We start from the raw sequence: 22,925 nt of genomic DNA, 5'->3' as shown, positions 1-22,925 counted from the left end.
ACATATCTATTTACGTGTCCAGTTTAATATTTGCTTTTTTTATGTTGCATTTATTTCAGACAGGTCTAGCGGAATGTTGTTAACTGGTGGAACATTCTTTCCATTCAACCGAACGCACACGACCTTGGGTTGGGCAATTGGAATGAGAAAAAAAAAAGAAAAAAAAAAAGAAAGAAAAAAAGTGTCTCACCGTCCGTCCTGAGCGTGAGCGGCGTGGGCGGGCTGAGCACGCGGGCGTTGGTGGCCGTGTTCTTGAGCAGGCAGATGTAGCTGCCCACGTCCGACGGCTGCACCTTGGACACGTAAAGGTTGCCCGTCGTCTGCGAGATGAAGCGCCGGCTGTCCTCGGCCACGAAGGACGGGAACTCGTTGAACACCCAGCTGTAGATGATGTCTGCCGAGACGGGCGCAACAAAATGATGGCAAAACAAATGCTGACCGCCGACATTTTACAGATGTCGATATTTCCCGTCGTCGAAGACGCGTCGACGATTTGGAATTTCTGAGCGAGCGGGTTTCCTGCTGTGCGGCAGTTTTCTGACTGATTGCAAAATTGAGAAGACGCCGGAAAGCTTTATTTGGAAAGGCGCAACTCGATCGCGGGTTGAACGTCATTTCTGAAACACTTCGCGATATCGGAATTCAACAGCCTGAAAAAAATGCATATCAATCAGGGCCTTAAAAAAATAAATAAATAAATAAATACATCCTACTACATTGAAGTAGTAATTAACTCATTCACTGCCATTGACGGAAAAATACGTCAAATGATGCATTTTTGCTGGTCTGGCAGTGAACGTGTTAAGATTGTGATCAAATACTCGTAAATAGACTTAAAGAGCGAGAGAACAGAAGGCAGCCGAGCAACAGATACTTCCACAAGGCCTTCATTAGCTCGTTACGCGGCAAAGGACGTCTCGACGCCATATTTTACAGTCTGTATCAGCATTACGCTGTTAAGTAAATGACTAAAAGTAAATGTCCCGTCGCAGATAAAGCCGCAGACGCCACTGTTAAAGCTGTTAAAGAAAAAAAAAAAAAAAAGAAAGAAAAGGGGAGGAAAAAAAATATTGCGAAGGAGAAGCAGCTCTCAACGACTCTTCTGATGTTTGAACACAGGGATGTGTTAAATACAATAAAGTAGATGTGGTCATTAACTCATTCACTCCCGGCCACTTCAACTGAAGCGACCCCCTTCGCTCTCTATTACTACAAAAACATGGAACCCCCCCCCCCCCAAAAAAAAGAGATTAGAGTCTCTTTTCACCAGGGAAAAAAAAAAAAAAAAAAAAAAAAGTATATTTCTATCTGTTTCCGTTTTGCAGCAATTAGCATTAGAATATAGCTAAGTTTCATCATTATTCACAAATCTGTTTAAAACTGTGGGGAAAACAGCTTGTTGCAACATGACCCTGCTTGATCTCTTATACTCTGTTGCCACCTGCTGGCCGTTTTTGTAATAACTACCATTGCTTCAACTGTTCTCTTCAGTTCAGAGGCTGCATCAAAGCTGCATCTGTATTTTCTATTAAAAAAATAATTAAACAAAAGCCCCCATAAAAAAAAACGTATAAATACGTCTTTGGGACACTGGTAATATTTAACCAAATATTCAACACGAGTGCTAAACCACACAGGAGAAAAATAACGGACTTTTTTGACTCGTGCAATTTGCCACTGACTTCTGAAGGTTTGTGTTTTATTTGTATCTGCTAAGTAAATGTTACTGTATGTTACAATTAGACCTTGCAGGGTAAAAACTACCTGGCCTGTTTTTTGTTTTTTTTAATTTCCATTTCATTCCATTACGGTTGCTATATTTGCACTTTGTTTACATTTCAATTTTGGGGAAAAAAAAAAGTGGTTTATATATTGTGCTCTAATAAAAGTGCTAAGCACCAATCACAAATCTATTGTTCAATAATTATTACCAAATATCGTCACGGCAATATAATTTTGAGGCCATATCACCCAGCCCCTAATGTACAGTATATGATGTTGAACGATAGCACAACGTATGCGTTGCAAATAGCACATTAGTAAAGCTGATGAAAGATGCGCAAACAGACGCCAACCGAAATCATTGCAAATGGTGACTAATAAAAAGAAGGGATGACACGCAAGTCGGATCAACTCCGCAGCTTTGTGTCGACGCTGCGCTCTTCCATATTAACACATCCGTCACCGCATGCGCGGAAGATGAACTCGCCGACAAATTAATCTTACTCGACGCCATTTGCATGCGTTATCTGTCACCACGAGAGAGTCGGCGCTTCAAAGTGAAAAATATTTGAAAATGAATCAAGTGCGGCGTCAGCGTCGATCACATCTGGAAAGACTTGAACTCAATTCTGCCGCTTGAAGCTTAACTAGGTGGCGTTACGCCTTTAATCTACTAAAAGGACCATTTTGATAAAGGGATGGAGGGATTAGAGGCCGTCGTATACACGCACACACTTATTTTATTTTATTTTTTGCTTGGTCCGTAAATCTTCCTGCTGAAAGCGCAATAAAAGAAAGTCTTGTCGCCGCCATAACGCAAGGTCATTTGCCACCGTCTCTGATCAATATCGACGTAAAGCTGCCAAGTGCACTAATTGAACACTTTTTTTTTTTTTTTCCGCACACATTAGGTCGCCTTGCCCCATCCCTAAAGACGGGTTCTTTGCTTCCACAGAGCCAAGTACGGTAATCCCCGCCCCGCATAGTTGCGCCTCACTTGCCCTGAACTCACACACTGTCGCAGAGTAGATTGTTGTGTACCTTGCACATTATTTGTGCTAATTTCAACTCAATCAAGTCATAAGATTGCATTGTGTTTAATTGAATAAATAGTGAATGTGTTGATTCTGCATATTTTGATCGATTAATAATTCTTATGGCTCGTTTTTGCAATTTAAAAACAGGGTACTGGGAGTACTGGGAGGCGGACGTGTTAACCAGTCAGCCACCGTGCCCTTGCATAGAACATATTGTCCCCAAAAAAAAACAAAAAAAAAACTGACTGATTTTGCAAAGCCAACAGAATATTGTGTTCTATTGCTATCAAAACACGGAACCTACCAAAAGAAAGATTCAAGTCTCTTCTTATTTTTCTATCTGCTTCCATTTTGCAGCAATTAGCATTAGAATATAACTAAGTTTCATTATTCACTAATCTGCTTACAATTGTTGGGAAACAGATTGTTTTTAACCATTGTCCTGCTTAATCTCATACTCTGCTGCCACCTGCTGGCCATGTTTGTAATTACTAACATTTTTTTCACCCACCTTCTGCAGTTGAGAGGCTGCATCAAAGCGTTCTGTATGCTCTAGTATACAAAAAAACAAAAACGTATAAATACGTCTTTGGGACACAATAGATTTAAAATAGAACATATTTATACGTTTTTGGGAGAAAATGAGTTAAATGACTATACTGAAGTAGGATATAGAAGCATCAGAGCTCCAGTAAATCAGGCAAGATCGGAAACTGCTGAGTACCGTTGTCACTATCAAATCATTTTAGAATCAATTATTTTCAATCTTCCATGACATGGGGCAAAAAAATTTTGTTTCGACAATTTTGTGATCAACTTGGTCGACTTTTCCCCCCACCCTCCCCCGGTCTACTGTTGACATCCATCACAGTTCAGATATAAAACTCCACTTAGCAGGAGTGATAGAAGCACTTGTAAGTAAAAAAAAAAAAATTGAGAATGCAAAATGAAATCCGTATTGATCCATCTAATCTGATATGAGCCACGCGTCTCGCGTGTTCCATCAAGCGTGACTGCAACCGACCCGGTTAGACAGAAAATCAGTGAGGGGGTCCTGCCGCCGCATCATCTCCCGTTGTTACGTTCCGACTGCGCTCAAAAAGAAACTGCACTGTACACGTAAAAAAAAAAAAAAAAAAATAGAAAAAAAAAGGCTCTCATGGCGCGTTGACCTCACCGAGCGAAATAGGCCGGTACCGCTCGGCGAGGCCGTTTGGTTGCAGGCCCGACGGACACGCTCAACAAAAAAATATTTTATCGATCGTCAACGTCTGTTTTACTTTGGAGAATCAGGTGCGTCCCACTGTGCTTCTGTGCACATGTCAAAAATGTTCTGCTCAGTCTCAAGATATGTTCGTTTAAAGGCCCAGTGTGCCGCTTTCACTCAGGAAAATGCACTTTTTAAATACATGATTTAAACAAACAAACTACCTCTCAATTTACAGATTTGGGCTTTTCTTAACGTGTGGGGGGTGATTTTGTCCTAAAATTGATTAAAATTGTAATCATCCTGGAAAAACAAAATCAAGATATTATTTTTTTGCCCATATCGCCATTTGATTAGAAACTCAAGGCAAAAACAAGTCTCTCAGTCTGCTCGCCAAAAACGTATGGGCAATATTGACATAATATCCGGTCAAAAGAGGCTTTCAAAATAAAAGAATACCAATATTCTAATAGTTATACCCCCTTTTCTTTAACCTAGCAATTGTTTATTAAGTTTGACTATTAAATTAGCCACAAGAGGGCCAAAAGAAAATGTGGTGTAATTGTTATTATATGGACTGCTTTTATTTTGAAGGTTTGGCTTTTGACCGGATGAACCAGGAAATGCTTCCGATGACCGTGCATCCAATCGAAATGAAGGGACAAAACGTGATTTTTTTTTCTTCGAATGGATAAAACTGAGAGCGCTATATAAATGAAAATGACTTGACTTGAGATTCCACTATTTGTTTCTATGTCAAAAATATTGCTTTACATGAAATGTTTTAGAGAACATCATTATTAGCTGCTCCCACTGGGATGATGGGGGAAAAAAAGAAAGAAAAAAAAAAAAAAAAGTCCTCTCCAAGTGGGACCGGAGGCTGAAGAGCACTCGTCAAACGCTCCCGCAGGTGCGGCGCAGCGGCGCATCGCGGCCGACGTATCCGACGAGTGAGTCCCGCTCGCGAGTGCGCGCGTACATTAAAAGGACGGCTCGGGCCAGATATGCTTTTATACGCCGAGCGACGTGGCCTTTCATCGCTAACGATCCTGCAAATTGCCTCTCCGGGACGCCGCGTTCCGCCGCATGCTCGGATAGGCGGCGGCGAGCCGCGGGAAAAGGGGAACGCGGCCGCTCCAAAAACGGGGAGCTCGACGATCCCGCTCGTAATCCGTATTAAGCGCGAGGGCTGCACGATATTGGAAAATCGTGCGATATGCAAATAAGGTTGCTGAATATAGCAATACTGATATTATTGCGATATTTAACATGTACCTAAAGAAATGACATTTTTAAAAATGTATCTAATGAATTTTTTTTTCATGCGGCAAAATAAACTCAATGTATTCTTAATTAATTGTAATTACACATTTTCGTACACTGAAGTACACTGTGTTCCAACTATGTTTCGTATTTGCATTATTAGGGAACTTGGGGCATAGAAAGCAAATAAAAAGAGAGGGTGAGGAGGGGATTCTTTTTTTTTGAGAGAGTGCAGTAGTGAATTGTAGCAGTCAGTTCCTCTCCTCTCTCCTCGCGACCTTTGAACTGAGTGTCTTCTCTCCTTTTTTGTCATGTTTAATAAATGTCAAACAATTAAACCTGACAGTCTGGCTGGTCAAATTCAGATAAAAGCATCAAATTCCATATCAAACTTATTGCACGTCTTTGCAATACGCATATTGCAAAGGCCAATATCACGATATCGATATTTTTTAGACATATTGTGCAGCCCTATTAACTCGTTTGCTCCCAATAATGTATAAATATGTTTTTTTAAGTGTCCCAAAGACGTATTTATAAGTTTTTTTTGTTTTGTTTTTTGATGCTAGAGCATACAGAAGACTTTGATGCAGCCTTTCAACTGCAAAGAACGGTTGCAGAAATGGTAGTTATTACACAAACGGCCAGCAGGTGGCAGCAAAGCAAAGGAGATCAACCAGGGCCATCTAGAAAAAAAAGCTAAAATACTTACAATTTTAAATAGATTTGTGAAAAGTGATGAAACTTAGCTCTCTTCTAATGCTAATTGCTGCAAAACGGAAACAGATAGAAACATACTTTTTTTCCTGATGATATAAGAGACTTCAATCTTTCTTTTGATAGGTTTCATGCTTTTATAGCAATAGAACACAATATTCTGTGGGCCTTGCAAAATCAGTCAAAATCCAGTAAAACAGCCGGGAGCGAACGGGATTGCGAAATGTGAAAATGGCGGCTAGCGAATGAGTTGAGCACAACAACGAATGGGCAAAAATGTCTGCATTTTCCGATGAAACGGCCGAAAAGTTAAGCGACGGACTGAAAATGAGATCTCACCTGGAGAATGAGGCGGCGGCGTGCACATGAGGACCACACCTTGGCCTTCCCGCACCGAGACGCCGCCCCTGGTCTTTGCGCTGAACTCTCCGATGTCTGCAAAAACAACGCACAAAAGAACACGGTTAACAACAGCACTGGCGAATGTGACGTCCGTCCGTCCGTCCGTCCGTCCAGCCGTTTTCTGCAGCGCTTATCCTCGTTAGGGTAACGAGTAGGGATGTAACGATATCCACACATCACGATACGATATCACAATATGAAGGCCACGATACGATAATGATGACGATATTGTGGAGAGGTTGGCAATCCAAAAAAAAAGTCACAATATTAAAAAAAAAAAAAAAAAAAATGAGCTCATACTAAAAATAAACAATAGTGCTTTTCTACATTACAGCAATGCATATAAATAATCTACAATCTCTAATAACACTTAATATTGAGGCACGTACTTGCTGAATCACACACACACACATCGAGTTTCTCCACATATTGACTCGCTTCATAAGCATATTACAATCCCCTTCATCTGACCATTAACGTGGATTTTAAACATCAAAGGGCCAAAACATGCCTTATGAAAATTAAATTGCATTAAAAAAAAACAGACGGCTGATTTATTATTTTATTTTTTTACTTTACAAAATCATCTCGCGGGCCGGATTAAACCGCTTTGCAGGCCTGAGTCGGCCCGCGGGCCGTATGTTTGACACCCCTGCTGTAAATAATATTTAGCTGGCACGAGGGACACTAAGGGATCCAATTTTGTGACATGTTTGCTTATTGGCATGTTATAAGTTTTTTTGATGCAAAATATTGGTTAAAATGTTGGGAAACGCCATCGAAGACATATGTGACATGAAATTGTTACGCTTTTTTTTTTTTTGCCTACTCGGAAGGCGGCTGCGCATGGCATCACGGTTTAATGATCCTTTGGAGGATACACCTTGAAAAATATTGACTCCATATTAAAATGCAGCTGCCAGTCCTGATTATTTCTTAAAATGTGAAAATGTTGCAGAAGCCACAAACGCCAACAACACGATAACGACATCAGTGTCGATTCTGTGAGCTCGTCCTTGCCGTCCCGCAGAACCTCAAGATGTCTTGCAATCAACTGCCGGAAGATCTTCTCCTTCTCTCCGCCGCTGATAAAAATCTGATTGATTTCTTAAACTTCATGTTTGGCTTCTTGGCGCTCATCTCGTCTCCGTCCTCGAGACGCTTGATCCCCCGTAATCATGCCTCATTTGCTCCACGCGACGAGTATCGATCGGAGGCGCTAACGACCCGCCGCCGCCGCCGCCGCCGCGGTCACGCCTGATTGACGAGCGGCTGTCAACTCTGCCCGTCTCGCATAAATCGGCACTTTTATTGCTCATCGCGGCTTTAATGGACTAACTAGGTGGCGATGGAGAGCGGAATGAGGTCGTCTTCCAATCATAAAGGTTAGCCCGCGTCAGCTAGTAAATAAAAATAGGCCGCGTGCGGGCGTGATCAACGCGATATTATAATGTACAAGCACAGTCATTACAAGGCTACAACACAACTGCTGCACTTGCAAGACCAGATGGGATGCGCGCGGCTATAAATAGCCCACATGCTGTGGAGACGGTCCGGTCCTAATTTAATGAATATTGAATGGAGCAGAAGCTCCCACTGGTGAAGCATGATAACAAGTCCAACCATTGTAGCTCGGAATATCCAATCAGCCCAATGGGATTTGCTGGGAAAACATCTGCCGGTGATGCAGTTTCGGTTTTCGGGTCTCGGCAAAAAAAAGCCGGTTTTGCGGTTAGTTTGCATAACGACGACGCATTACTGAGCAGTGTTGACATTTCACATAATAAACATAACGTCAGGAAAGTATAAGACGGATTTCCAGAAGTCGGTTTCAAGCAAGCGAGAAATCAACATCAACAGCAAGACACGATAATCGTTTATCGGAAAGGAGACGACCAGCAGAGAGAAAACACCAACAAGTAACTCTCGGTTTCAAAAACGTTGGCGAGTAGAGCTGTGCGATACTTGAGATTTTGGTGTTGATCGATACCAAGTAAATAAATCATTTGTCCTATTAAATAACTTTTTTGCAAATTTGACTTTCTTGGTACGTTCATAAACATGCCATAATGTAATATCCTCAATGGAAACATACTTGGGCTGTTATTTAAATTTGCAAAGTAGTAGTAATTAGGGATGTAACGACACCGGCAACATTGTGTTATCGCGATATTAAAACTGCCACAATATCGTCGTCGTCATGTCACAATATTAAAAGTTATTAAATATTAAAAAGTCGTGTTGATTTCCATTTGTGCAGTTCTAGCACCCTCTAGTGACGTTTTTTTTTTTTGTCGTCTTTAATTTTCACAAGGCATGTTTTGGCTTAATCTTGCTCTCACAAGATGAATTCTGGCGGTATTTGTGAACTCACAAACTCCGGAGAATACATCTTGTATAGCTCCCACTGAGAACCGCAGTTCCCGAACCTCTGGTGGTTCGGACCAATCACAGAGCGACATTGTGTTTGGGGGCGGGATATGCAACTGTGACCAAACCAGGAAGCTCGCGCTGACGCCGGAGCTAACAAACAAACCCAACATGGACGAACGGACGCTGTGATTAATTCTGTTCTCGCAGAATGATTCACCGTTTCCTTGTTGAAAGTTTTAAATTTCTAGCTGCTAAGATGTTCGTGCTTTCCCCCTGAAGGCGAAATTTTCACCCGTGGCCGTAATTGGATAAAGCAAATGTGTAGAAAGTTGCATCGTCCAATCAGCTCGAATTATTGTACAGAATGTCCCGCCTTTTTCTGACCAAATTACTGTGGAGAGGTACCAGATGGATATTTTCCAGGTTAGTCTGTTTGGTTTTAAGCATTTAAAATAGCAGATAAACAATCATTTCATTGGAAAAGAAATATTTTTGGAACAAATGAAAACAAAAGAGTGATTCGATCAAGTGATGGAATACTCGATTGTGAAAATCTTTAATAGTGGCTGCCCTAAATGAATGTGTGTGATACGATGCCGTATGTATGTGAATCAGGCAAAAATAAAAAAAATAAAATCCCTCTCATTCCACTTTACGTAGAACGAGTTTGCAGAAGGCGATTGGGGGCATCTGCAAGCTAGTTATAAACCAATCAATATTCATGACTTTTTTTTTTTTTTTTTTAAATAATGCAGCGACGATGGCGCGGTCATTAAGGAGTCGTCCGACATTACAAGTCAACATATGTCTGCGTGAATGTTTCAAAGCGGCGTGACGCAACCCGCAGCAAACGGCAGCAGGTGCTTGATGCTAATTAGCTTCGGCGGGCTTCAATCAGGAAACGTTAACGTGAGCGTCGTTCCTGACTTGACGGAGACGTTCCTCGGGTGGCTCGCGGCTCCCGCGGCTCCCACCTAATCAGCACATTCCGACGGCCGAATGTTTCAACTAAATTTTTGGAGCAACTGTTCAAAAATTGTGACCCTTGCACGGAAGCCAAACGCTCATTTGAAACCGCGCCTTAGTGAAGAATCGGGTGGCGTCTGCATCGCTCAGTGGGTCGAAGTTCCGACTTCATGCAAGGGACAATTCTCAGACCTGAAGTTTTGAACTCAATTTTCGAACAACTGTTTAAAATGGTGACCCTGCGTGGACGCCAAACCCTCAGTTGAAACCTTCCTTCGAAACTGACTTCTTGAAAGGGATGCTTGACTCATTGAGACATTTTCAACAGTTAAAAGTTCATATTTTGTCCAAAATGAATTTGATGACTTCATTATTTTTCATGCACAATTAACTCATTCACTCGCCGCCATTTTCACATTTGGCAATCCCGTTCGCTCCCGGCTGTTTGACAGGATTTTGACTGATTTTGCAAGGCCCACAGAATATTGTGTTCAATTGCTATAAAAACATGGACCCTATCAAAAGAAAGATTAAAGTATCTTCTTTCATCAGAAAAAAAAAAGTATGTTTCTATCTGTTTCCGTTTTGCAGCAATTAGAATTAGAAGAGAACTAAGTTTCATCAGTTTTCACAAATCTATTTAAAATTGTAAGTAATTGAGTTTTTTTTCTACATGGCCCGGGTTGATCTCCTTTGCTCTGCTGCCACCTGCTGGCCGTTTGTGTAATAACTACCATTTCTGCAACCGTTCTTTGCAGCTGAGAGGCTGCATCAACGTCTTCTGTATGCTCTAGCATAAAAAACAAACAAAAAAACGTATAAATACGTCTTTGGGACACTTAGAACATTAAAAAACGTATTTATACGTTATTGGGAGTAAATGAGTTAATACAATTATGTACAATTATGACTATTGTAACTGCAGCTGTAATATTGGTCGATAAAGAATATATGCGTGTGACTGTGAGTACTGTTATATTGTTTGTCTACTTTGTGTCCATATATCTGTTGCTAAAACGTCATAGTCACATTGATTTAATGCTACGTATTAGCTCCTCTATGTCAATTCCTATTCCCAGTATATGTTAGCATTAAGCTAGCGACTTTAAGGAAACACTTTATGGTTGTTTCAAACACACAAGATTCTACATACTTTTTAAGAGTTTTAGACTTAGAGTGTAAACTTACATTTGGAGTGGTATTAAAGCCTCCTTTTTTTTTTCTTTTTTTTTTGTGAAAATGTGTTGGCTATCTGCCAAGTTATGTAGACTTGCTTTCTGTACAAGGGCCCATAAAAAACAAGTTGCTGGATACCTACGCCCCACATATGGAGGTTCGGTAAGGAGCACTTTCAAAGCAACAACCTGAGTGGGAGCTCTGGCAAAAAAATAAAAAATAAAAAAAACAGGCTGCGAGAGGAACATCTTTTGCAGGCGGCGTGACCGAAGCGTTCCCAGTGCCCCTCGGGCTGCTCCGCCGCCGCCGCTTGGACGGTGAGTCGTCACTTGAGAAGCGTTACGCAGCCTTTACCTGACCTAGCAAAAAAATTCTGCCAGCTAGACTCGACCCGCAGTAACCCACATCCAGGCGGCGAGGTGTTCCTTCTGTGAGGAGGTCACGCACGACCTAAGATTCTCTTCCAAAGCTGAGGAATTGGAAATGTACTCGGCGATGTTGGCTGTTGCTTCTTTGGAAATAATATTTTTAGGATTTTTTTTTCCTTTCTTGTAGACATTCTGGCTACTAAAAAACAAACAAAAAACATGAATGATCTGCTATTTGAAGGCAGTTCTTTACATAGTGGATTACTTAACTTACAATTATTGAATTAGATTATGAAAATATTTTCATCTCATCAACAACACTTTAGTGGTGATAAGTGTTAATTTCATTAATAAAGTAAATCTTTCAACCAGTTACTTCTTCTGCAAAATTCACTTTGGAATTTAATATTTGTAGAATTTTTATCCTTAACATTTAAGAAGAATTGATGTGCCATAATTACTCAATATCAGATTGAAGCGAATCGAATCAAATCGGGAAAAAATGGAAATCGAATCAAACTGAACTCTTGTCAATCCAAATCGAATTTATTGAAGAATTTGGAATCGATACCCAGCCCCAATTGCTAGCATGAACAAGAATAGAATCCATGAATGTTGGGTCAGAGCTTTTCAGTTCGGGTCACGGCACCAATTAAAAAGTTCTGATCGAACTTTCACCGTTTCTTTTATCTTTATTGTCACAATATTATGCTGACAGTAACTACTAAAAGACTGCGTATTCTCAGTAAAATTATTTAACAGATGCCAAAAAAAACATCTACACAGCCATGGAGCCTTTTTCAGTCAGATCCGGAAGAAGATCCAAAATGGTTCCTTATCATCCAACTCCAATGAATAATTAAGTCATTTTCACGTCATTTATCTTTAGATTTACTTTACAAGTATTCCACATGCATTCAGCTTTTATTAACATTCAGCATTCCCACACAATTTCTGCAGAAAGTGCACTTTTTCTAGTTGTACAAATACTTTATCCCCACATAAGTGGGGGGGGGGAAAAAGAAAAAGAGTCAATGTGATGTTTTCAGTCAAACCAAGCAGCATTTCTGCACTGTGCACTTAAAAGTATGTTGGCAAATGCAAACCCCAAATGTTCTTTTTGGCCTGAAGAAGAAATGGCTTTTTAAGAAGAGACCACACTTCCCTGTTTTTTTTTTTTTTTTTCCTCCTCTGTGCACATAGTTCCAGGCTAATTGAGCCATTTGTCTCCTCGCTCGCTCCTCCCGCAAGCACAACACAACAGACTGTGAACTTTCTTCCTCCCTAAAGGATCACCAATGCGGCCATTATGGTCTTTGCTCGTAAAAACCAACAGTGTACTTTCTTCTCTTTTTCGCTGTGATATTGTTCTGGAGGCCCGCAAATTAGCGGTGCAGGGTTGAGGGTGGGGGCGGAGGGGAGGGAGGGAAAAATCGGTGACCATGTGCCAGTGGAGGGAACGTCCTGTTCATGCCGTGCGAGTCGCTTTCATCAAACTACAAATACGTCGTATAGCTAATGATCCAACAACTATATTTCACTTCCATTGTGTCTCCTTTCTCACGTGTCACACTTTCCACCATTTTAATTCAATGAATTCCTCAATTAGTGGAAACATTAAGCATGACCGGGGCTGCACGGCGGTCTTCAACTGCCCTACGTCACTTGCATCATCCACAAGAGATGATCTTGCCGTCTACCTGCACTTTGCACGCTCGGGATGTAACGACATCCAAACATCACGATACGATAATTATCACAATATGAAGGTCACGATACGATAATTATCATGATATTGTGGTGAGGTTGGCGATATTATTATTATTATACAATATTGTAAAAAAAATGAACTCGTACCAAAACAAAAGGCAATATGGTGCTTTTGTACATTACAGCAATGCTTATAAACAACCTACAATCTCTAATAACACTTAATATCGCGATATGACGATATGGCAGTTTTCGTTACATCCCTGCTAATCAGAAAACTTGTATGTACATTAGGGGTGGGAGAAAAAAATCAATATCACAATATATTGTTGCGCTCCCTGTTGCAATAAATGATCGATACACTGACGGTAGATATCGTTATAAATTGTCCAGTTGTGCGGTGTTATGTTATAAATGTGTATGCACTTTCATTTGTCTCACTTTACAATGTTTACAGTTAAAATTCTCAGAGGCAGTGAGACACGATGCAGAACTTTGTGCATTGTACAAAGTTTTGGCATTGAATAAATGCATAATCAGACATTTTCCTTTTTATGGCCATTTGTTGGCTTTTTCAGTCACATTATCGTGATATATTGCTAAAAACATTTTGACAATATATCAAAAATCGTAGATATCATGTATCGTGATATTATCGATATCGTGAGCCAAATATCGTCACGGTATCGAATCGTGGTTTACCCGTATCGTCCCACCCCGAATGTACATGTGCACTGAAAGATTTTGTATGATAATGTATTTAACTGAAACTTCAACACTGTATTGAACAAACAGGTTGCAATTTGTTTCATGTTCGAACTGCATTAAAATAAAATGTTAAGGCTTGCTTCCATGCTTAACTCATTCACTCGCCGCCATTTTCACAGAAGCAATCTGTTTTACTGGATTCTGACTGATTTTGCAAGGCCCACAGAATATTGTGTTCAATTGCTATAAAAGCATGGAACCTATCAAAAGAAATATTAAAGTCTCTTCTTTCATCAGGAAAAAAAAAACATGTTTCTATCTGTTTCCGTTTTGCAGCAATTAGCATTAGAAGAGAGCTAAGTTTCATCAGTTTTCACAAATCTATTTAAAATTTTAAGTAATTTAGCTTTTTTTCTACATGGCCCTGGTTGATCTCATTTGCTCTGCTGCCACCTGATGGCCGTTTGTGTCATAACTACCATTTCTGCAACCGTTCTTTGCAGTTGAGAGGCTGCATCAAAGCCTTCTGTATGCTCTAGCATTAAAAAAAAAAAAAAAACGTATAAATACGTCTTTGGGACACTCAGAACATTGAAAAAAACGTATTTACACGTTATTGGGAGCAAATGAGTTAAAGTGTGAACTATAACCCTAGGTAAGACTTTTTTGTTGAATATTTCTATCAAAAATCACATCGATTCGGCCGCATGTTGTATCAAGTCGAGAATTGCTCCCTGTAATATCGAGATATATCGCCAAATCAATTTTTAATAACACCCTAGTAAATACATTAGTTTCCATTGTTATGCCCATGATACCCAACTCTCGTGCTTCCGAGATTTGAATTTTTCCTTTAGATCAACTGTCGGCCTTCGAAGCACGACTTGACAGTCGTAAACAAATATTGCTCAAGCCGGAATATCTCATCATGTGTGCCAAAGACGCCTTTTATCGTAGCATACGAGACAAACAGTACAACTTTTTACTCACATGCAAATTGTAGATGAGCATCCCGGCTAAGAACGGTGCCAAACGCGTTCCGGGCGCGGCACTGGTACGTCCCCAAGTCGGCGCTCTCGCTCGCGTTGGCGATGATCAAGTTGCCCTCGGACAGCCTGTAGCGGAGGTCCGCCCTCAAGTCCGCCTGCGTCCCGTTGATGTACCAGCTGTTGGGGGGGGAAAAAAAAAAAAAAAAAAAAAAAGAGAGCACACAGGAATCGTTTGGTTTTGAATTTCTTCAAAAATCAGCAGCACGCGTTGTTGACAATCAACGAGGCAGCGAACGTCACATCCCAGAGCAGAGTTGCAATGACCTGTACGTGGGCGACGGGTTCCCCCGCGCCTCGCAGTGCATCACCACTCTGTTGTCGTCGCCGCCGTCCAACGGGAAAATCACATCGTCGGGCTCCTGGAGGAAAATCGGCCCGAACTCTTCGCTCTCTACGCAGAAGAGACGCGAGGAAATGAAAGAGAGAGAGAGAGAGAGAAAAAAAAAGGGAGGATAACCGCCATTATCACTACAGGAGGTCCACTCGCTTCAAGCATTTGTTTACTCGAGCGCGTCTCCAAACCGAGGCTCGATAAAAGCAAACATGCAACCTGTGAAGGAATCACAACGAAAAGCTGATTCTCATAACCCGGAGGAGCAATTTGGTGCGCTACAAATATAAACCCGGGTAAAATAAATACATGTTCAAAGTCAAATCTTAGCAATTTGCATCCTTCTTTATTGTTGATGCGTCATGTGGACTCAAAGGTGCCCCCGAATGGGTTTTATTTTGTAAACACGCACCTGTAGACAAGTCATAGTGACAGTGCTTAAAATCCTAATGATGGAAATGGTGGTACTTGTAGAAGCAGCAGTAGTTGTAATGATAGTAGTAACGGTCGTGGTAGTGATAGTCAGGGCCCACCCTTTATTTGCCACTGACAAGAATTCCCGTCATGTAAAAATGATGACGCATTCTCTCAGCAACGGCAATTCTCGTCAACTGTTTTTTTTTTTTTTTTTATTAATTAATTTATTTATTTATTTGCAATAGGCGGAGAAAAAGTGTAACTTTTTTTTTCCACATCAACGAGCTGAAGAAAGAAAACACTAACTATGGTCAGTAGATAGAAACGTTGGATGAGTTTACAAAGCAATTGAAATTACATGACGTGGCAGAGCTTACAAAGTTTGCAGCCGAAAACTTCTGAGGGAAGGCGCGAGTGGATGCTGAATGTAGTAAAAAAACAAAAAAAAACAAAACAAAAAAAAAAACAAACGTTGACTATGACTCATAGTAGCCACACAAAAGGGTCACCAACCCCAAAGTCAATATGTCAGTAATATAAGAAGATAACATCTGTAATATATCCGGTTGAAAATTATCAGGAAGCTGGTGTCTGGTGATCTCACTCTTCATCTATCCTTCCCTCCTTCCTCTCTTTAAGTTTTCCTCTGGTCTCTTGAGGTCTTCCTAATCTGTTGGAATTTAGAAGTTTTCTGGGGTTGGTGCAAGAGTCTGGTTTTGTAACCATGTGGGCGGCAGGTGGTGTTTGCTTGGTGCTGGTGATTTCACTTTCATTCATCTATCCTTCCTTTAATCTTTCCTCTGGTCTCCCGACCTTCTGAACATCACGAGTCTGGCGAGACTCTCAAGACTCTCAATTTAAAAAAGAGGAAGCTGTGATCCAAGTTTCAAATTCTCCTCATCACCCGTCAACAAGTAAACATTTTAAAGAAAACTCTTCTAACTTTTCAAACTGAAGAATCCTGTTAATTTGATCTGCATCATCGGACAAGGAGAGGAAGAATTGCGCTTTCAGCACAAAAAGCACACACTGAAATCCTTCTGACTGGTCAACCAATTCCCAAGTGAGTCGGCTATCGATTTGAGCTGAAATCAAATTCCAAACGTTGGAGAGTATTCAAACTTCAGGTGAAGTTCTGCTTTTTTTTTTTCCTCGTCCTCCTCGTGTGGCTCGGGTTTGTGGCGAACGTATGCCGTCCGCGCCCGTCTATTTCCCCCCCGGAGATGCATAAAACGTTTGCTTTTCCCATTCCGAGCGCAATTCACATGAAAATAAAGAGCATCCGGCGACGAAGCAGCCACTTGAGACGGGCCGAGCGACCGTGTTTGCGTTTAAAAACTGTCGGATTTTTCTGTTTGTTTTCTCCGCCTCCAACTGATCTGTTTGCAGAATCAACAGAAAAACAGACAAGGTGTTTTTTTATGCGCCCGCCTGGAAAATGGCCGCTCGAGCGCTCGTCCTGCAAATAGTCAGTGGCACGCTGACAGGTATTTACTGATGATAACAAAGGCTTGAAGCAAGCACAGGGAATACAATAACATTGCCATCATCCTTATTTTTGCTTCAGAGATTTACATCTAAAATGAAAAGGAAGCAGACGTTCCATTAGGTACACTTTGCACAATCCTGTGGGATCGGTAATGGAAAATTCCTTGACAAAGACAATCATGCTCACTTCTGCCTGTTTGCTTCATGATGACGCGCGTACCTTTCCGGCAATCGCAATATCGAGCAGTGATAGACCGTTGTGTTTTTTTTTCTTCTCAATGTTGACACCGATACCGATTATTAGTCGTCAAGGAGACCGATAATCGATATTTCAAGCTGATATTCAGTAAAAGAGAAAGTAAACTCATTTGCTCCCAATAACTTATAAATACGTTTTAAGTGTCCCAAAGACGTATTTTTACGTTTTTTTGTTGTTTTTTTATGCTAGAGCATACAGAAGGCTTTGATGCAGCCTCTCAACTGCAAAGAACGGTTGCAGAAATGGTAGTAACGGCCATCAGGTGGCAGCAGAGCAAAGAAGATCAATCAGGGCCATGTTGGAAAAAAAGCTCAATTACTTACAATTTTAAATAGATATTTTTGAAAACTTAATGAAACTTAGCTATATTTTAATGCTAGTTGCTGCAAAACAGAAACAGATAGAAACATACTTTTTTTTTTCCCCTGATGAAAGAAGACTTTAATCTTTCTTTTGATGGGTTCCATGTTTTTCTAACAATAGAACACAATATTCGGTGGGCCTTGCAAAATCAGTCAAAATCCAGTAAAACAGCCGGGAGCGAACGGGATTGCGAAATATGAAAATGGCGGCTAGCGAATGAGTTAATTTTAAACAGAATTGACAGCTTTGTTTAAAATTATAACAAAAAAATAAAATGCAGGGAGCTTCCATGGTCATCAGCATGTGTTAAGCTAAATTAAAACCCAAGTCAGTTAAATAAGTCCCTAAAAGTTTTCTACTGTGAATAAAGTTTTCCAACATTACAACATAATTTCATTATTGTATTTTATTAAATTTTTACAAATAAAAAGTGTAGGAAGTTCCCAGTGTCAGCACCATTTTTCATAAAGTGGAAATGTACCGTAAATACAGTAAATCAATAAATGCATGCGAATTGAGTTAATTTGGTTTTTTTTTTGTCACGGTTCGTAAAAAAAAAAGGTTTCTAAAGATCTTTGCAGACAGTGAAAAAATGTCCGAATATGTTTGAAATGTGTTTGCAACAATAAAAACGGTCTGTGAACATCTTACAAATCCTGATGAAACATTCACAAGCATTCGCCGCCATCTTTATCGGCCTTCAGATTGGTAAAAAGGGCGACGCCAATATTTGTGCAAAATGCCAAATATCGGCACTGATGATCCTCCCGGTTGATAATCGCTCTATCCCTAATATCGAGGGGGAAAAAAAAATATCGACAAAATCTTTCAAAAATCGATCAGGCCTATTGAGCCGACCATGGCACAAATTAAAACGCTCTCAAGCTACATCTCGCCGACCCCATCTTGAGAAGCCGTGCTTTACTCGACCTCCCGACTGGATAATTGGACTCACAAGATGGCCGACTGTCACTCACGCAGCGTAAAATCACCAGACGCCCTTAAAAGGTACATGATGACATGTCGGAAAAAAATCACGGCGGTCAAAAGAGCAGGAAAAAAAATAAAAAATCATGAGGAGAGGACGTTATCGGCTACTTCCGTCCGCTTTTTATGCAGACACTTGACATTTCCGTTAATTAAGCACTCCAGACGCAACGAGTATGATGCCATTAATTCGGCATTAACGGATCGATGTGTCATTATAAGCCGCTTCTAAATGAATTACTACGGCAGACGGGGAGATTTATGACAGAGTGCTTCCGGGCCCTGCTCGGACCGGCGCTGACAAAGATATCCGTCATCTGGCCGGTTGTCGCGCTGACAAGAATTGAGAAGGCTGCAGCCCATGATGGATGGGTGGGATTCAAATCCAGATCTTGGCGGCCAGCCCCGTCAAGTGGGAGATAAGATGGCGGCAATGGCGCCGACTCAAAAGGGACCGGGGCGCAATGAAGAATGCTGACGGAGATTAGAACTTCCTGTTTGCAATGACAGAACGTCCAAAGTTGGGAATCAACTCGCACTCAACTCAAAGAAGCTAAAATGTAATGTGACTATTTTGCTAGCTTAAGTTACACAACGGTAAAGACGCCATCACTCGACCACAGGGGTCAGCAACATTTCCTGTTAACTCATTCACTCCCAGCCATTTTCATGTTCTATTGCTATAAAAACATGGAAGCTACCAAAATAAAGATTAAAGTCTCTTGTTTCATCAGGAAAAAAAGTATATTTGTGTCTGTTTTTACATTTTGCAGAAATTAGCATTAGAATTAGCTCATTTTCATCATTATTCACAAACCTGTTGAAAATACTGGGGAAAAAAAGAGATTGTTGCAACATGGCCCTGTCTGATCTCTTATACTTTGCTGCCACCTGCTGGCCATTTTTTGTCTTTGTTTTTTTGTTTGTTTGTTTTTTTAAATAACTATCATTGCTTTAAGTGACCTCTTCAGGTCAGAAACTGCATCAAAGCCGTCATAATGCTCCAGCATACAAAAACCTAAAAAAAAACAAAAAAACAAACAAACGTATAAATACGTTTTTGGGAGTGAATGAGTTAAAAGAGCCAATTTAGGTCATTTAAATAACCCAAAAATGTGTCTGGAGATGCAAAACATTTGAAGGTTTTGATGAAGGACAGAGTGTGTTAGTGTTTTATTTAATGTACTGAGGGCCCAAAGGGCAAATTAGAGCTGCGCCAGAACAGAAAAATATGCAGCATCCAATATGTAGACATTTTCTTTGATTTTTTTTTTTAGTTGTAATTTTTCACATTTCGTTTTTCATACATTTTAGACATTTCTGCTTTTCTGTCAAAGTTCTGACATTTTTGACAATTTTATGGACATATGGTAATTTTCTGCCTTCCTTCTTCCATTTTTTAACATTCTATTGTTATTTTTTTATGCCTCTTATGCAAATTTCTGATATTTTTGGCAATTTTGGGGACATTTTGTGGTAATTTTTGGGATTTCTTCTTTTGTTTATAGTTACTTTTTAAATGTTATCTGTTTTTTTTTTAAATGCCTTTTTTTCAAAATCAATTTTCTGACCTTTTTGGTAATTTCATGGACATTTTATGGTAATTTCCTTCTTTTCTTTTTGGACATTTGCTGGTCAATTTTTGGACATTATATAGTTACTTTTTAAATGTTTGGTATTTTATTTAAAAAAGGCAGAAATTTCAGGCTTTTTTTTTTGGCAATTTTATGTAAATTTTATAGTCATTTTCGGGATTTTTTTTTTTGGTCATTTAAGTTTTGTTTGTCCTACCTTTTTTAAAAATGTCTTTTTTTAGAAATCAATTTTCTGACCTTTTTTGATAATTTCATGGACATTTCATGCTAATTTTTCTCTTCCTTTTTGGACATTTTATGGTCAATTTTCGGACATTATTAGGTAATTTTTCAAATTTTTCTTTTAAGCCAAGTCAAGTCAAGTCATCTTTATTTATATGTTAAAATCTACCTTTTTCTGACAACTTGGAAAATGTGACTAACATTTTCGAATATTTAATTATTCATTTTTTTATCTAAATATTCAATTAATTTAAAGAATATTTTACCTAAAAAAACAAAAATAAATATGTACAAAAATAATTTCTACTACGCAATTTTTTTTTTTTTAGGTATCCATCGGGCCACATGTCCTGGAGCTAACGCAAAAGCCAACACGCATTCAACGTCATCGATACGACAGTGTAAAACGTGACGATTGTGACCCCAAGTGGACAAAAACAACGCCTGCTGCTCACGTGCAAATTGGATGTTGCTTTTACACTATACGCATGCCGCTTTCAAACGAAACCACTGATGTGGTACCTTCACTTCTGTAGTCCTCGTGAGAGCCGAGGAGGCTGAGCGCCGGGTGCGGGTGACTGGCGAAGACGGGCCAGTCGGCCGGCGTCGACGGCCCGCCGCCGCGCTGTTGCCGGCTTCGTCCGCGGGGGTTGAGCAGCGGCGACGAGCTGTCCGCTTTCATTCGGAGCACGGCGGCGTACGAGACGGGCCGCGCCGACACCGACCCTGCCAAATCTGTGACAAGCGGAAAAAAAAATAAAAATTTAAGTTCATCTATGCTAATTTACAAACACAATTCAATATTTCAGTTTGTCATTGAGCTTTTTGACTGAATAAAGTACTATTTAAAAAAAAATAAAAAATAGTCATAATACCAAAAAATACATGAATGAAAAAAACAAAAACAATAATAAATACAGTAAATAATATATATTTGGGCACCATTTTGTTTATTAAACACATGTATCTTAAATATATATACACAAAGGACATATAGAAAAAGGAGATGAATACAATAAAAAAAAACAGTTAAATGTGTTTATTAGTATTTTTTTCTTAAACATAAACTACAAGGAGTTTAGTGATTTAGTGATACATAAATGTATTTCAGGTAAAAATTCTGCAACAAGGGAAAAATAAAAACTGTCAATCAATGCAAATGGCCACATTTCAATTTGTTAAGCTTTTTGTTTGAATATACTACTCCAGTATTTACACAAATAAATAAATAAATAAATAAATAAATAAATTAAAGTAAATACATTACTATACCATTGAATTTTGCAGGTCATCCAAATTACATAAAAATAATTAAATACATCAATAAATGTTTTTTTTCCATAACAAAAAGCATGTTAAAGAGTGAGAAATACAAATATGAATTAACTTATTTAAAATTGAATTAAAAAAAATAATACATTTCTAGTTTTTCAAAATTGATTGACTGATTTATTGAACATATAAACATACAAACAAACAGAGAAACAAAAGTTAAAAAAGAAAAGAAGAAAATATATATATATATATATATATATATATATATACATATATATATATATATATAAATAAATATATAGTACAAACATGCCGTATCCTGTGTAAATAGTACGTGTATGTGTTTAAAAATGATAAATTAACGCTCACTTTCAATTATGAAACAATGAAACCATTATCAAATCATAAAAGGAAATATTTCAAATGATATGTTCAATTGAATAAAACAATACCAAAACACTACAGTAGAATAAATAGAACAAAAAGTTTTCCAGTCATTTTCTACAATCTCGTTTGTGTGCACTTAATACAGAAGCGACAAGTCTTGCCTCCCGTTTCGTTCACGTGAAGCTTTAGGTCAAAACGAGCTTTGATGTCCAACATGCAGCGACACTTTCAAGCATCGTTATCATCAAATGGCGACACAATGCTAAGCAACACGTTTGACACCTTTTAACGCCAGTTTCCTATCTGCGCTTCATTCCCGAGCGTGCCAAACGTGTTGTTTTTTGTCACTATAAATATAACACTGATAACAAATGGCGCCAGCGTTTCATGCCGCTCGAAGACGAGCTGAAAAGTCACAGATGGTGCCGATGAGCGGCGCAACACGGAACGCTGCGAGACAAACGCAAAAAGGGCTCAGAGTGCAGCGAGAGTCGTGGAAGGAGGTTGAGCGGGACGCGATTCGAACGCAACGCAACCCAACAAGTAAATCGAGGGAGCCTCGGGGAGGCTTCGGCTAAGAACAAAACACAGCATGTGATTACTGCCTCACATGCAATAATACAATCGTATTTAGACGAATACATGTGAAATAGATATTAGCGCCTGACTGATATGAATTTTTTTTTTTTTTTTTTAGGCCGACGTGATTCCAACGATATTTGGCAGAATAAAATTGCCAAATAAAATACATAATGAATAAAATGGTCGATATGAAGTAAAGGCAGAACATTTGACCTGTTTTACACAAAACAACAAACAAAGATAAAAACATTCTAAAAATGTGTTGAAAAATTGTCCGCTTTTTGGCAATTTTAAAAGGTGCTAATATCGGGCGATTCAATC

At 39.5% G+C, this 22,925-nt stretch overlaps 1 protein-coding gene across 5 annotated transcripts in view; it reads right to left on the bottom strand.

Annotated features, from left to right (window-relative positions):
• cntn5 (contactin 5) overlaps window positions 1–22,925 on the bottom strand; it is a 211,790-nt gene that overhangs the window by 63,958 nt on the left and 124,907 nt on the right. For all 5 annotated transcript variants that reach the window (XM_077494311.1, XM_077494315.1, XM_077494313.1 and 2 more), the window contains 5 exons: window positions 20,883–21,095; window positions 14,963–15,089; window positions 14,640–14,815; window positions 6,286–6,381; window positions 191–394 (listed from right to left, as the gene is read on the bottom strand). In XM_077494311.1, coding sequence (XP_077350437.1) covers window positions 191–394; window positions 6,286–6,381; window positions 14,640–14,815; window positions 14,963–15,089; window positions 20,883–21,095 — 816 coding nt within the window. The remainder of the gene's footprint in view (window positions 1–190; window positions 395–6,285; window positions 6,382–14,639; window positions 14,816–14,962; window positions 15,090–20,882; window positions 21,096–22,925) is intronic.

This window comes from Festucalex cinctus, chromosome 13, assembly GCF_051991245.1.
Source record: "Festucalex cinctus isolate MCC-2025b chromosome 13, RoL_Fcin_1.0, whole genome shotgun sequence".
Taxonomy (NCBI): Eukaryota; Metazoa; Chordata; class Actinopteri; order Syngnathiformes; family Syngnathidae; genus Festucalex; species Festucalex cinctus.
This window is presented reverse-complemented; position numbering and strand designations above follow the sequence as displayed.